The sequence below is a fragment of the Phoca vitulina genome, unplaced genomic scaffold (assembly GCF_004348235.1).
Source record: "Phoca vitulina isolate PV1807 unplaced genomic scaffold, GSC_HSeal_1.0 scaffold8, whole genome shotgun sequence".
In the NCBI taxonomy this organism is placed as follows: Eukaryota; Metazoa; Chordata; class Mammalia; order Carnivora; family Phocidae; genus Phoca; species Phoca vitulina.
The window spans coordinates 42,511,927-42,528,155 of NW_022589711.1; the positions used below are offsets into that span (position 1 = coordinate 42,511,927).

Below are 16,229 nucleotides of genomic sequence, written 5' to 3' on the forward strand. Positions count from 1 at the left end.
GCTGTCTGGCCAGAGCCTGGCTCCCTGTGTCACTTTCCCAGGTTTACTTGGCTTCTTGGTTTCATAAGAAACAGCCAGTCTCATAAGACCTTCAGGGGCTTTAGGAGCCATTTAGTTTAACCTCTTCCCAGTATAGGAATGCTTCCTGACTTCTCATCACTTCCTACTCCAGACCCACCATCCAGGATTCTTTTAAGTAAACTTGTTCTATTGGTCCCTGAGTGAACTCGCCCTCCCAGTGGCAGTCCCAGATTTTATTAGGAGAAACTCTTCAGGCCTCTTTTAAGGCTCCTGAAGGCCAAATCCACTTTTATGAGGTAAATGGTTAATGTTCTCACAACTTTATTTGGTCTTAATTGGGGGTGGGGGCAGGAAAACAATACAATGACTGTTTTAATTTCTTTATTTATCAATAGTATCCAAAAAAAAAAAAAAAGGAAGAAAAAAAAATCAGGAGTTACAAAAACAAGTTAAATGCAATATGGAAGCCTACTAATACAAATACATTTCACAAACACATAGGCAACAGAAACCTGTTCAAATTTGTTTCTTGAAATTTGATTATTTAAAAACTTAAGTGTAAAGGAAAGACATTCAGATTTGTCCACATGGGCTTATTAGCAGGTGGAGGAACCCTGCTTTCCAAAAACAGTGATGGAGTCCAGAGTCATGGCATGTGAGAAGGTTTCCATGAACACTGAATCTTAGCAGATGCCGTAATATGTTAATAAAATCATATACACACTGAGAAAGCCCAAGGAAGCTTGCAGTCTAAGCCCTGTGCTTGTAGAGAGCTGGAGGAACTGAACCTGGTTTAATCCTATGTGCTCCATGCAAAGCTCTATGCAAGACTCCCCAAACTAGGCTATTTAGCAGCTTTCCATGAATGGTCATCAGATTGTGTGATTCTATGGTGCAGACAATAGCGGCCCTATTTACAGGAGGAATGCAGATTTGCTCTTGGGAATTCCATGTTGCAGGGTTGGGTAGTCTTAGATGGCAACCACTGTCCTGAATGTAACTGGTGAGGAGACACTCTGGCTTCTAGCTTTAAACAAACTGGTACTCCTGTGCTCTCCCTCAGTGTCCAAGGGCTGGCAAAACTCAATCAAGGTGTGCTGTTCGGAGTTCTCCAAGGCGACTGGACAGGAAGGTGCATTTTAGCATGCACAAGTGGGGCTTGAAGAGAGCTTTTAAATGAGATGGGATGTATATAAAAGCTCAGAATTCTAAACAAAATGGGATGTTCTCCTTTCAAAGAAGAATAAGGAAACTTGTTTAGAAGGAATTCCACATTCAAGCACAACTTTCTCAGTGCAATCTACCTAATTTCCCTCTCATGGTCTGTAATCTGCTTTCTGAAAATGAGATCTTATGTCAAGTGTTTAATTTTTGTTGTTCCAAGTGCATCTTAAACATGATAAATAGTGGGGTTAATAATCACAGAGTCCAAAAGATAGGAATGATAAATTTCTTCCCAATCACAGTTTGAAGACTCCATTTCCATCCCCCCCCCGCCCGCCACCTCTTTAAAATGTGAAACCATCTTTTGTCCTCATCTTGAGAGGGAACGCTACTTCTGTTTCCAAGAAGGTTAAGAATGGAGCGCAAAAGTGAAGGCAAAGTGAAGTGGTTCTCTTTCCCATTCTCTTCCTGGATAGACTTTACCCAAGAGGGCTCTACATCACAGCACAACCCGGGCAGCCCTCTGGAGTGAGGTCAGATTTGGTCATCTTGTTTGTAGCCATCTGACCCTTTTGTTGTAACAGTAAGGTTTCATTTATCCTAAGGAGAAGGAAAATCATAGGAATCTGTATCCTTCTGGACCAATTATCAGAACCTCAGAATTTATAATTTATCAAATTGAAAGGTTAATGCATTCCTACTTGCTCACTGAGGAAACTGAGGCCCAGAAATAGGAAGAGACAGGGCCAAAGTCACTCTCCTAGTTAGTGGTGGATCAAAGAGCGTATTGATAGGCTAAGCCCTGCTTGGCGACACTTGTCTCCATCCTTTGGAATACTGATTTGCATGAACTTATCAGAATAAATGGAAACAAATTAGCTTTTTGGACCTTAAAAGCTTTGTAGGGAGACGCTTCATATTCCCCTGGCTTCTGTCTGAGGCACCCGCTGGCAGACTGCTGATCCACTGGAAGCCAGGGGGACAAAACTCTGAGCTGCATCTAATATGTGGCAGGGTGGGTGGAGTCTGGGTTATAGCGGTCCCTGCACCAGAAAGAACCCCAAACCCTCCCACCCCTGAAATGGTAGGACTACTGAAAAATAATTACAAAAGCTTAATTTCTAGTCAAGAAAATAAAATATTAAAAAACAACAATAATATAATGATAATAATTGAAGAATGAAGTCAACTTGCCAAAAAAAGTTTTCCAGAAAAATAGCACCTTTGGTAAGAAGTTTAAAAATTTGGTTAGGTCTCTAAGGGGCTCAAAGTATCCAAGTATCTGCATCATTTGTGTATACCCTCCCAGAAACTCCCAAGTCTAGGGGACACCGGGTAACAAGGATGGCTGTGTAGCTAGAGGCAGTGGTTGGGGCCATGAGAGGCTCAGACGCCGGAGGTCTGCTACGCCGATGGCAACAGGAAGGGCTGGACGCAGAATGCGTTCCTCTCCACTGAGCTTCCCAAACCCCTCCTCTGGGGCAGCCTGCAAAGTTCTGTCTGGCATTGCCTGCACTCCCGGCAGCATGTTTATAGCTGTGGCAGACTGGGGTTCAGATCTGGGACCGCTCCTCTCCCAAGCCTGATGCAGTTTCCTTACTTGTCTCCAGCCCCTGAGCACCATGTACAGTTTCTCTCAAAGCACTCCTAGAAATGAAGGCTATGGCCCTTCCCCTCCTAGCCAGCCACCCCCATTTCCTTTATTGCAAAACAAATAGACAAAATAAAAACTCATTGCTATACAAGCAAATACTGGTGATTGGGCGATTGCGGCAGACACTTGCATATACTGGACTCAGCGCTGAAGTGGAAGAGAAGGTGCCAGGCTCTGGACACCCTTCCCAGGTGCCTCCTCTTTAGATCTCTTTGGTGCTCGTTTTCTTGGTCTTTTCAGCTGTTTCCTTTGAGAAGCAGGAGAAAATAAGCATTGTGAATTATAAAAAAAAAAAAAAAAATCACTGGCATCTATCTAGTCCTCAAGATTTTATATAGCATCGACAGAGACATGCTTCTGCTAAATTTTAGTTCTGTTTACTTGTCTGTCTCTCCTGTGGATGAGAACAACCTGAGGGCAAAGATCACGTCTTATTTTTGACATGGTCACATAGGGGCTGTCACTGAATTAAGAGCTGAGCTCATTTGAACGCCTATGAAACCACAGGTCAGACATGATTATCCCCATTTTAAAGATGAAGAAAAGGATACTAAATGCAAGTACTACAAGATGTTCCAAAAATCCCAGCCCAGAGAGGGGTTAAGAGCAACAGGCTCTGGAGGCAGACTGTCTGAACTTCAATCATGGATGTGCTACTTTCTGGGGGACTTCGGGCAAATTATGAAAACTGTGCCTCAATGTCTTCATCTACAAAATGAGGGTAATAAAGCACCATGTCTTACAACATATCACATTTCTCCAAAGAAGCCATTCTTCCTTATGGCCAGTAAGCACATGAGAAAATGTTCAACATCATTAGTCATTAGGGAAATACAAGTCAAAACTACAACGATATGCAACTTCACACCCACTGGGATGGCTAAAATAAAACGTAATGGACAATAACAAATGCAGTGAGTTTGTGGAAAAATAGGAACACTGCTGGCTTGGATGTAAAATGGTACAACCACTTGGAAAACAGTCTGGCAGTTCCTCAAAAGATTAATCACAGAGTTGCCATATGATCCAGCAATTGCACTCCTAGGTATATACCCAAGAGACCTGAAAACGTATGTCCACACAAAAACTTCAACAAGAATGTTCACAGCAACATAATTCATCATAGCCAAAAAGGGGAAACAACCAAAATATCTATGAGCTGGTGAACAGACACACAAAATGTGGCAAATCCATACAATGGAATGTTACGTAGCCATGAAAGGGAATGGAGTCCTGACTAATGCTGTAACAAGGATAAGCCTTGAACACATTATGCTGGGTGAAGGAAGTCACACAGAAAATGCCATATAGTGTATGATTCCATCTGTATATGTCCAGAATAGGCAAACCTGTAGAGTTCGAAAGTAGATGAGTGGTTGCCAGGGGCTGGGAGAAGAGAGAATGGGGAGTCCCTTCTAATGGGCCTGGGGTTTCTTTCTGGGATAATGAAAATGTTCTGGAATTAGGCAGCAGTGATGGTTGATAATTTAGTGAATATACTAAAAACCACTGGATTGTATACTTTAAAAGGGTGAATTTTATGGTATATAAATTACATCTCAATAAAAAATTAATTAGGAAACAAACACCAACAGTGCCTGGCATTTAGCAGACACTGCTGGTTTCCCATCCATAGCCCCCTTCGCATTTCAGTACACTGGCATGGCTTCTTCCTGCCAACACCTGCCCCTCTTTGCCTGAGACTTCCTCTGGCTGCTGGAGCCGGCTCTGCCCACACATGTTGGCAGGCCAGAGATGCCCGGGAGCTCATGCTGCTGCTGGCGGCTGGGAGTGTGTGGAGGAATACCCCCACTCCCTTGCCCCTCAGGCATGAACTCTGGTCCCAGCCCTCCACAGCAGCACCAAGCTCCACACGCCTACAGCGGTAACATGCCTGGATATACACTCTTTATTGCTTCCTTCCCTTCCTGGGCTGGCTTCCCAACTCCCCTTCTGGTGTCTCCTAGGATTGCTAAATCAACTATTTGTACTCGAGTCCTTGCCTTAGCGTCTGCTTTCTGAGGGAACTCACATAAAACGCATAAAACTGTTACCTATTATAATTCACTCCCCACTGTCTACTCTGATCATTTCCCCACCCCAGAGGAAAGGAATTCCTATTAAGTTCTTTTTTTCTTTTATGTGGTCAGACTCGTCTGGAGACTCAAGGCTGATGAAATATGAAAAAAACAGAAGGCTAGGAGCTTCTGCTTTGGCTTAAAAAACTGACAGGATAGGGTTTCTACGTTATCAGTGACAATAATGACAAAATGCATATAAAAAACTGTCAATAAATATGAGCAATTATTATTTTTGAGCACTTAATAATTATTTTCGAGTCAAATACTTCATCTCAATAGTTGAGTAGCTCTGTGACTGTTAAATTCCCTCAGAACTTAAGTCAGAGAGAAGGCTTGTATACCAGACCCAGTCTGCAGACAGGTGACATGAGGCCCAATATCCTTTGTTAACTACACGGTAAGGCAGCGGGAAGACAGGCCCTTATAGCCCGCATATCCAGATTTTCTCTCCAGCCCTTACCAAAGTATGTCAGTGAACCGCTATTCTGCCAAGAGCCTTTTTCCCAAGAAGGCCTTCAACTTAATGACACAGAACCTGAACAGAATTCTTATTATCTTCTCAAGTCTCCAGGAAGCAGAACCTCTAAGTTCTCTGGGTTTGTCAATCCCAGGCTGTTTTCTAACCAGCTTGGCATTTAACTGAGATCCTTTCTGCTGTGGTCCACATTCACTAATTTCCTGCTCATTGCCCCCAAGGAGCTCCTAGTGTTCGGGTCTGGGCACTGCTCGTGACAGGAAACAGTAACACCGCTTTAGACCCTGCTCATTTGCAAACCACTGCCAACCTATCTGCAGATCACCACCTGCCTAATTCTTACCTATAAAGCAATTTACCAAGCTGTAGCCTTCATCTGCTGGGACCTGCTGGACCCTGGAAGGACTCCATCAGGGAACTGTCTATATCATGGTTTGATACTGTGGGTTTACCATTCAGGACTTACTGTATGGACCAGAGTGGCCCCTTGCTCTCATGCAACATTAGGCAATATCTGAATGGTGGAAGGGCCTAGTGGTCAGCAGATCCTGAGCCAGCATGGAGGTGGCAACTCACCTGGTGCTTTTGGAGCTCCTGGACATATCTGGTCATCTCCTCCTCTGTCTGGGTCTGGGCCCCCTTCTGATTCTTTCCTGCAAGAAGAACCAAAGCTCAGAGCAGTGGTCACAGAGGGAAGTCAGTTCAGCTCCCACCAATAGCTACCTTGTAGGCTCTCAATTTCCTCTCCCATTTAACCTATGGAAGGAAGGGTGAACTGCCTGCATTTCTGTGAATATGAAGTGTCCCAGTGCAACGGACACCTTCAAAGTAACACACTGTGAACAAAGCAATCTCCTTCTCTCTCCTCTGGCCTCAGGGGAGCCTTCCCCCCTCCAGCGCAGCCATGCCAGGGGCAGGGCCTGCAGGGAAAGCTATGGGGAGTATCTGGGTCTTGACTCAGGAAGATCCTCTAGGCCAGTGATTCTCCACCATTTCCACACCCGCAAAATGTCCTACAGAAATTTTCGAGATACAATTGTTTAAATTCTACTTTTAGATTCTGATTTAATTGTTGTTGGGCGCCAGGATTTTATAAAGGCTCTAGGTGATTCTAATGTGCAGCCAGGGTTGATAACCACTGCATCTAGCAATGTTTCCCAAATTTACAGGGTGGCTAGAAAAAATCATAGAATACATCCTAAAAACGTAGGTTCCCGAGCTGCCCTTTTGCGGATTCTGATTCAGTAGGTTTGGGAGGCAATCTGTACGTTTACCGAGAACAGTGTTTGCTGTGAGGAAACACCGCTCCACCATGCCTTCTCGAGTTTGGCATTAATCTGCCCCTCATGGCAGTTTCCCTCTGCTCTGGCTCCACCTGGTTTCACGTCTTGATGCCCCTTTTTCTTTGCCCCACTGGGATTTGTGATCTAAGACCAGATTGCCTTTCAGGTACTGACTTTGGAATGCGGCCTCTACAATGTCCTCTCAGATCCATGGCCCACACACCAAGGCAGGCTCACCTTGGGGCACTGCCATCTCCAGTGCTCTTTATACTATACCACAGAGGGCCCTGAACCTGGGCCACCCGGAGAGGGAGGACGAGCTGTCCAGTGTGGCTGTGGAAATGGGCACTGTCTCATGGAGGCGATCATTTGGGTTTTGTCTGATGCATGTGATGGGGTTTATTATCCAGATGGGCATGCTTATTCTGTAAACCAGCGATTTAACAATTGCCTGTGTCTTAGAAATGGATGGCTACCCTTACAAAGCCAGACCGGGCACAGTTAGGTGTGGAGAGCTACCACAGGGGGTTTTGGGAAGATAAATATAGGATGCTTCCTGATTGAGGCATGTTGGGTCGTATTTTGAGATGTTCTCTCTTGGCTTCAGTAGCTACTGTGTGCTTAGCCTGGCTACCCTGACTTATAGTTTTGACTTCCAGCAATTTCTAAGTTTCTAAACAGCCTCTTCCTGCTCTTTCATTTGTCTCTGGAATTGTGTTGGCTTCTTGCCTTTCCACACTGAGAAGAAACTTGGTCCCGGGCAGTGACAGACTAGGGATCCCCTGGTAGGACTGAGTTCCATTTGTACTGTTGCTGCTGCCTAGGCTTCTTATCTAGAATCACCTCTTCTGGATCTTTGACCTCTGTCTCCCAGTTACCATCTTATCTGACCTCCCTGAACATGATCCTAAGACCAGTCTGCTTTTTTTTGTCTCAGTTTTTTTAAGATTTAATTTTAAATTCACCCCATCTGGTGTAAATTTTGGGTTTGGTTCTTGCCAACTGACCTTTCTTCTCAAACCCAATGTGACTCTCCATTCTAGACCTGGCTTCACCCTCACTGTCTTTCCTCTAATCTGAACGGTGCCTGTTTTTTTCCTATGACCTGGCTCTGATTCAAGAGTTTCTTTTGATCTTTGGCATCATTCCAACATGCCATGTGGTTTCTGCACTTGTCCCCCAAATTCTCTCTGACATCTCTATCTCCTCAACCCACACTGACCATGTCTCAACTTTTTTTTCCTTAGGGATTACCCGAGTCTGTTAATTCAAATAGGGCCTATGAACATTTCTCTTTTTTCTGCTGGGTATGGATGGCAAGGAGGAGTCATTTTGTCTTCCAACCACCTGAGGTTTTACATAGAGGATTTCCTAAGCTGTTCTAAGGATTAAGTGGGTAAAGTGCGTAGGAGAGTGCCTGGCACGCAGCTCTAAGTATTTGCTTTCATTATCATTATTGTTACTCTTATTATTATTATTCCAATCTCATATCAACATTTGACCTTGCCCTGCATCTTAAACCTCTCTTCTGCCAAGCCTCTGGAATGAGTATTGACCTTAACGCATCTGGCAGAAGTGCTTTGCCCTCGATGCGGCCCACTGGGCACTCTTACACTACAAATTGGAGTCTGTGACTTGCTCCCCGGTTTCCTTGCTCCTGGCCACTGCACTCTTCTCCATCATCCCCACCCCGACTTCTCCTATGTTGGGTTCACAAAGGTCGCTCTCTCCCCGCCGTTCCTTCCTCCTGCCTGAGGGACAGCGCACCGTCACAGGTCATGGCTGTGCAGACCCAGTTTCCACAGGCACAGACGCAGCGGTTACAGTCCACCTCGGTCTCCGCTCCGTCTGCATACGTCTCATCCTCCAGCGCACACTCTGGTGGGACCAGAAATAAGGGGCATCGGTTTAGGGTGAGGGTGGAACAGGACCTGCTGGCTACCGTCTGTGCACTTTACCCCTTTCCCAGACAAGACCTGCTTCGGCTTATCCTTCAGAGGCAACATATCTGGGTAAATGATGCCATCGATCCAAAGATTTCTGGACGCTAACCTCAGCATGTAGATGATAGGCTAGGGCCCAGTCTAGAATTGTGGAAGGAAATTTTCTTAGCAAGCTCTGGAAAATTCCATCAAGTATCTTTATCTTGGCCCTCCCCAAAGGCCCCCATTCCCTACAGCTTCATATTTCTTAGGTTAAGCATACTCTTCTCTGGAGGATTGAAGGTCGGGTTGAGGCATTTGAGGAACTCTTGGAAGCTGAGTTTCCAGTCAGCATTTTCGTCAGACAGTTCAATGAGAGCATCAACACAGAGCCCTCTGGAACAAAATACAGGAGAAATATGTCAGCAAGACCTCAGCTTCACTCCCACAGAAAGGAACTAAACATTGGGATCACATACATCTGGGACCTCCAGGAGGCCAAGGGGGGGACTGTTAATTGAAGAACTTTCTGCACTGCCTTCCCACAAGCATCATCCATCCTGACTCCTGTAAGCATCCAACCTTTACTTTGTTATACTTGATGTCAGATTATTCACACTGTTCAAATGCGCCCAAGAAGACTAAAGTTTCTTGAATGGTTTTGTCCACTTTGATTGACAAATGTTCTCACTGCCTATGCACCTTCCATGAGCAATTGCCTTTCCCCATGGTACTGGTTAAGTCAACCAAACTAGGAAAATCAAAACAGAAGGGAGATGAATAGATGATAGGAATGGAATGTGTGATGGAGTTCAAGCAGGCATCGTCATTATCACTATTCTAGAAAGATAAACGTATGTTCAGAAAAGTTTTATGGAACCCCAGTTCCCTCATGCTCCTCTTGGCCTGGATTTGAGCCCTAGTTCAATCACTTCCTACCCAAATGGCCTTGAGCTAGCTCTTCAACTATTCTGAGCCTGTTTTCTCATCTGTAAAATGAGGACAGGGAGGCCTCCTTCACTGGGATATTAGGAAGATCAAACATTGAACTTGTAAAATATTATCTAATTTCAAGTTATCAAAATATGAAGGATTTTCAAATAGTATACTGTAAAGTCTTGGACTACTAAGAAAGAATCATTCTAGAATCTGGGCTTCATGCTTTCTATTTCTTCTGAACAAAAGAGGTGCTGTTCTATTTTTAATTCTTGCTGATGTACTGGAACCACACCAGAAGTTTCTTAGGGGTTAATTTTTATTAATATTTACTCTGGAATAATATCAGAAAAGGACAGGGACAGGCTCTCATTTGTGACAATTAGGGTTCTCTATGTGAAATAGCACCAATTATCTTAAAAATCAGAACTAAAGCTATTTTAGACTTGCAGTTAAAGAATACAGTAATGTAATTCCTTCAGAAAATTAACCATTAAAACATTACCCACGATACTCAGAAACACTTTTGCTCTGATGTGACCTTGATAATTTATTTTAAGATTACATTCCATTGCTTGCAAGTTCTGGCCAAAAACAGTAACTATTTGATCAGATACCAGGGGTGCTCAATATATTAGTTCATAATGTTCACAAAATAGACCAGGACAGAATTCCTATTTTGCTTTTTACTTTTCACTTGCACTGGCTGCTTCCTGTAGGGAGGAAGGGGTTCAAATCCCCTTTCCTAACCAGCCTTCGCCTCATGGACCACTCCCAGACCCCTCAACTCCACTCACCTAAGCAGTTTGTTGTTCTCCTGGTCTGCATAGGTAGTGATGTTGATGGCAGTTTCATTCTGCTCCACAAATTTCAGTAATTCACTGGAGTCCAAGCGAGAGTCACCATTATCAACATTCTAGAAAGGGGATGAAGAGCTCTTTCAGGAACATTTTGTAGAACTGTCTCCCACTCAGCTTGACCCATCTTTGGTTCATCTTGCTCATTCCAACCCTGCCCCGGCCTCAGAGCTACAGCAACACAGGCTTGAAGATGTGGGAAGGCACCTGCACCCCAAGATGAGAGAGGGAAAGTATGTGGGCAGAGGCCACCGAGGGCCTTTCAAACCCAGACCTTGCTCAGAAGGGCAGCTGGGATACAGGCCTGTGTTCACGCAAGCAGCTGGAGTCCCTGTGGGCGCTCTGCAGCCTCATCCCTGACATTGTCCTGCAGACATTCTCCACATAACATCTGGGTGCAGGCCAGCCACCAGACCCTGTTCTCAAACCTCACTGGACATGTAACAACATTCTAAATCAGAATCTGTGGCAGAGCCCAGGATGTGTATATTTCTAACAAGCTGCTTCGGAACAACAATGCAGGTGACCCTCAGAGCTCACTCTGGGAGTCACAAGACCACTTCTTGCTGCTTGATTTCCCTGGCCTGCTCTCATGCTTAACATTCACACTGGCACCCCTAACCAAGCACATCAGTGAGAAGTCACAAGCATAGGCCCCCAATTGATAACCTGCAGGCAGAGATGGTGCAAAGCCCCCCCGCCCCCCAACCCCTCTGCTCTGGGCTGGGGGCCCCACTGCTGATGTGTGCAAGGTCCTTGGCTTACGGAACACAGGCTGTCCTCATGACCCAGCTGACATCCCACGAGCACAAGGTGAGGGTACAGTGAGCTCAGGCATTATCCCCTCTTTGGCAAGATGCTAAACCTAGACCATAGCCATTTGGGACCATTCAACATGCCCAGGCCGCCACTGCAGGAGGAGGGTGTTGAGGTCAAGATCTTATCAAATTCTAAGTTGATACTGCTGCTCTCCTAAATAGTTTCAATGGGGGAAAAATGTTTTTGAAAATTTTTTTCCCTAGGCTGCCTCGTCTTGCTGCCTTGGGAAATAATCAGCATTCCCATGTTACTTTCAAGGTGGCTCCCCAGATGGTGTAAGGGCTTCGGGAAGAAAAGTCTGTCTAGGCTTCCAGGTAGAAGGGACTCTCCTTCCATGACTGTCCTGTGTCACATGTGTTCTACTCTAAGGTTGTAAATCTTTCCATGGTATGTATAATGCCAGGTATGTATAAAACCATGCTAGCCCTTGCATCATTCTTGTCCCAATTCCTAGCAACAGGTCTCAGATGTTCTCTAGTCCCTATACATCCACCCTGAGGAAACCGCCCTTCACCTTGTGAAGGCTTGATTAACTAATGGAGAGAAATGAAATAAGGTTGGCCAGGGGTCATTCTTAGCAGTGCAGGACTTTCTTGAATCCAAATGTTCCAAGTGCTTGACAGACAGAAGCAACCCTCACAGACCCCAACAGCATCACAGCCCGATGAGAGAGTGAGCCTGAAGAGGAGTCGCGCAGCCATGGCTGCAGACCCGGGGCCACACGGCCCCTGGGGCCACCAGGAACCTGCGACTACGGCCCAGGCAGCTCCCAAAAGGCAGCGCTAAGTGCCCACACTGCACATTCAGTGGGGCCAGAATCCAGGCCTGGAGCCGAGGGGAGAGCCAGTCTGCACGCTCATGTCAGGAGGGACCAAGCAGGCCTCCCCAGGCCAGCTCTGTATGTGGAATCCACAGGAAAACAGAGGTCTGGTACCTGCCCCAGAAATATCCTGGACTGCCCGGGGGCCTGCACTCGCTCACACACAGCAGCTGTGGTGATGGGGGACATGATCCCAGAGTAAGGGAGGTAAGAAGTCTGGCTCCGATTGTGGCCCTGGCCACCAGGGGGGTCTGCCACCAGGAGTCCAGCGTGTGTCTATGACGTGACCATGACAGGCTCTCTCTACCTGGGTCTGTTACACTTTCACTGGAGAAATCATGAATGAATCACCAGGTGAAGTGAGAGTCTGGTTTTGGTCTTATCCCAATTCTGATTAGATTTTCTTTTCAACTAATTTTGATGTAAGGAATACCAGCTGGGCTGGAGGGCAGTCCCTGGTTCAGAAACAGTTTCTGTGAGATACCAGATCTCTCACCAACAGGCAGTTATCTGCCTAGTGGGAAGGAACCTCCCTTTGAAGACTGCACCACACAGGACTCCAATAACCACCAAAAAGTAGATAGTGAAACCCCTATTTTCTCAGAGGACACTGCCAGAGTGTCTGGGAAAAGCAAGCGTTGTGTGAGTCAGTCATGATCAAGCTTTTGTGGTTAGGAGTGAGAATGCCCTAGAGGAAACTACTTTCTCAAGGGGTCTCAATTGGAGAAGTTACTGCCGGAGCAGGTGGAGAGGTGTGGAGAGGGGTGTGAGGCCCAGGTACTTGGGAATCAAATTAGTAGCAGGTTCCATTGATGCCTGAGGCAGGGTGCCTCCAAGGGGCCAGCCACTAGGAATGATTACAAGGTCCCAAGAGACCCCTTGGAAAGAGTGTTCTGGGTCTCCTGGGCCTTAGCAGCCATAGCCAAGTCACTGCACACAACCTGGCAGGTGCTGCTCACTCAGCTTCTGAAAAACCATTTTCTTCGAGTTACTTTCTGCTCCTGTGTGACTCTCCTGTCTTTGCACTATCATGTGTTTCTCTGGAGATGAGGAACTACCCTCTGCCCCAAGGGCTCTGTAATGCTGGGGGAGTGAGACAGAGGATAGACTGAGAAGGGCTGTGCTTTCTCAGCCAGGTGTGATCTCAAACACCTGGAACCCAGAGAGACATACTTTCTGCCACGGGAGAAACAACTCGCTAAAGACAGGAACACAAGTGAAGTCTTAAACGACCAAATACCCAATCCAGTATTTCTCCATCTGTGGGGTCCATAAAGTCAGTTAGGAAGAGGAATCCACAGACCAGGCTGGTTTTGACCACATGTGATGGCCACAGAGCCACCGAGAAATCCCTCATGTGTCTGGGGTTGCTTGTGAGTCCAGGCTGGTTACGGCCTGGGACAGCAGGCCCTGGAGACACGTGAGAACATGTCCGTCTGTGGATGAGCATCTGAGGGCATCTACCTAGAGATGTGTGTCTGTAAGTGAAGGGGGCTTTTTCCTTATGTGGCAATGTGGGTATCTGAATGTGTGTCAGTGAGGAGGCTGTGTCCCTGTGTGGGGTGTGCATCTCTGTATGTGGGATGTGTGTGTGGTGTGCATGCTTCTGCTTATGGTATTTTTATCTTGGGGTGTGATGTACATATGTGTGAGTCTGTGTCTTGCCAGTCAGCTGGAAGAGTGTCCTTAACTGCTTCTTCTAACAATGTCTCAGGCTATCTGAAAAATCTCCATGCCATGCAAGCCCTACTCATTGCTAACTACTATTTCCGACTTTTATCAAAGCAGCATCTCTCCTGTCCCTAATTGGAACCACCTGTCTCTTAAACTAAGTGATGGGACAAGCAATATCTAGGTTCATGAAGAATCCTGGACCCATGGAATGCCAGTCTGTGGACTCTTCTCAGATGATGAGGAGCTCTACAGGCCAGAGACGATCAAGTTAATGACTCAGAGAAATGTCAAGCTGGGTGGGAAATGCCTGGGTCTGGGTGAGATCAGAAGGTATACTGTATCAACAGCCAGCTCTATGAGGTAGAGGGTAGGGAGATACATATGGGGTAGGGGGATACAGCCTGGCCATATACATGTGCAGTAGATCCCAAAGGCTCTACTGCTGGAATCCCACTGGTCAAGCTGGTCAGAAAGCAAATGTCATAGCTTCATGGAATGATGGGAAGATGCGATCAGGCAATGGGAGAGGAAGTCTCTCTTTATCTGTGGCTGAAGAGTCTTTGACCCCAATTCTGGATTACCTTAAAGTACTTGTCTAGGATTTCACTGTAGTTGCTGCCTTTAGAGAACCAGCCATCTGGAACAATCTCTGCTTCCAGCCACTGGATAATGCGACGCCGGAGCTCATCGCGGTTGGACTGATAGCAAACAACTGCAGGAAAGGGGAGGGAGGTCAGCTGAGTGGTGAGGACCCCAAGGTCACCCCGCATCCACTACATGGGAGGTTCAGTGCCTGGGGCTCTGCATGCGACATCTCATTGAATTTTCACAGCACTCCAGGGACACAAAATTATCACACACATTTTATAGGAGTCAACCCAGGATACACAACTGGAAAGTGACTAAACCAGGATTCAAGCTTATGTTTCTAAAAAACTTATAAGAATTGAGAATATTGAAAAGAGAGACTATGTTGCTTAGGTGAGAAAAACATCGGCAGAAAAATAAAGGACATTTTCATTAACTTCGAAGCTAAGGGGGAAAAAATCTATCAATCAATAAACAGCTCTCTTGGCTCACAGATGCGCTGAAATAATAAGTGCATGAAGGAGCACATTATAATCCTTCATGCCACCAGATTTTACATTCTCTCTCTATAGCTTTTTCCTCTTACCAACTGGGTCTATCAAAACTCTCCCACTTAAAATTTTACACTGTCTGCATTATCCTTTGTTCTAAACCACAGAAAACAAGGTCAAGAAAGGGCCATGCTGAAACCCTGCTCTGGACAGCTGTTGCAAGACACTTGGCAATAACAGGTGGGACTGAGAGTTGGGTAGATGGGGGATGGGGAAGGGAGAGCTTTGGCAAGAGGAAATTCCTGGAAGACAACACACACTGGGATGTGCTAAGGGCCCTGAGCCAGGGGTATGGAAATCTGGGCTGCCACTTCCAAGCTGTTTAATGCTGGGAAATTCACTTAACCTCTCTGAGCCTCGATTTCCTCATCTATGAGGTCATTACAATAAGGTCTACCTCACAAGATTATTGTAAAGATCTAAGGAAAAGCATATGCTAGAGGTTCTGTAACTATAATGATGAAATTGTAATTTTGATTCATAGAAAACCACGGAAAAAGTCCTACTGGCATTTCCAATTATCTCCTTTCAAAAAAAAGTTGTGCCTTCTGATTCTGCTAGTCCTGTGACATCAGCCTATCTTACAGAGCATTGAAGGAAAGATTCAGTGGCTTTCCTGTCCTTTTAATGCAATCACTACTCAGCAAAAATGGAAAACACAGCCAACATTCTGACTCAACCAGCCACTTCAAATGTCAAGCACAAAAAAAAAAAAAAAATGCAGTTTTGCCGCTTTTCTGAGCTATGTTGAGGAGTGACCAGTTCTGGGTCACAAGTTCTGACACACAGATCTTGTGAGCTTCAGCAAGGAATGTGAAACACAAAATTCCCTCACAAAAAGAATTTCTTCCCTAAAAGGCACCCTGGAGAAAAAAACAGGCTCTCACCTGGGCTGGCAGATGGACTTACGGATTTCTTCTCTGCAAGACAAAAGGAGAAAATGCGTAAGGCCAAGTGAATACAAAAGAACATTTCTGTGTATTGCTTGGATTAAAATCATCCCACGTTAAGGGGGCCACTTACAATCTTTTCATCATTTTGTCCTGGGTCCCTGTCACCTTTCCTTCTTCCAGGGCCTAAGTAGGGAGATCTTTTCTTCCCGGCTCTATCTGACATTTTTGGGCCACTGAGTCAGCCTTCCTGGTCTCATACCTCCTCCTGTTAGGTTGAGGGGTGGGGATGGGTGGCTGGGACTTTGAGAATTCACATGGAATCATTATAGAGAGGAAAATGGAGTGGAGACCCACATGTGGAGACAGTTTCTTGTTTCACCAAGGCAGTTCAGGATGGGAGCCGCTGAGTGGGACTGCGGCTTGGCAGGGAGCTCGTGTCTAATCAGCAACGAGCTTAGGACCCCCTCCCTCTTACCCTACTGGCAATGGTT

The 16,229-nt window shown here is 45.8% G+C and overlaps 1 protein-coding gene across 1 annotated transcript in view; it reads right to left on the minus strand.

Moving 5' to 3' along the window:
• Positions 1–325: 325 nt before the first annotated feature.
• FSTL1 (follistatin like 1) overlaps positions 326–16,229 on the minus strand; it is a 51,902-nt gene continuing 35,998 nt past the window's right edge. Inside the window, exons 5-11 of the mRNA XM_032406638.1 lie at positions 15,733–15,765; positions 14,288–14,418; positions 10,334–10,452; positions 8,884–8,996; positions 8,446–8,556; positions 5,972–6,048; positions 326–3,086 (exon numbers count right to left, since the gene is read on the minus strand). Of these exons, the coding sequence (XP_032262529.1) occupies positions 3,042–3,086; positions 5,972–6,048; positions 8,446–8,556; positions 8,884–8,996; positions 10,334–10,452; positions 14,288–14,418; positions 15,733–15,765 (629 nt within the window). The 3' untranslated portion in view covers positions 326–3,041. The remainder of the gene's footprint in view (positions 3,087–5,971; positions 6,049–8,445; positions 8,557–8,883; positions 8,997–10,333; positions 10,453–14,287; positions 14,419–15,732; positions 15,766–16,229) is intronic.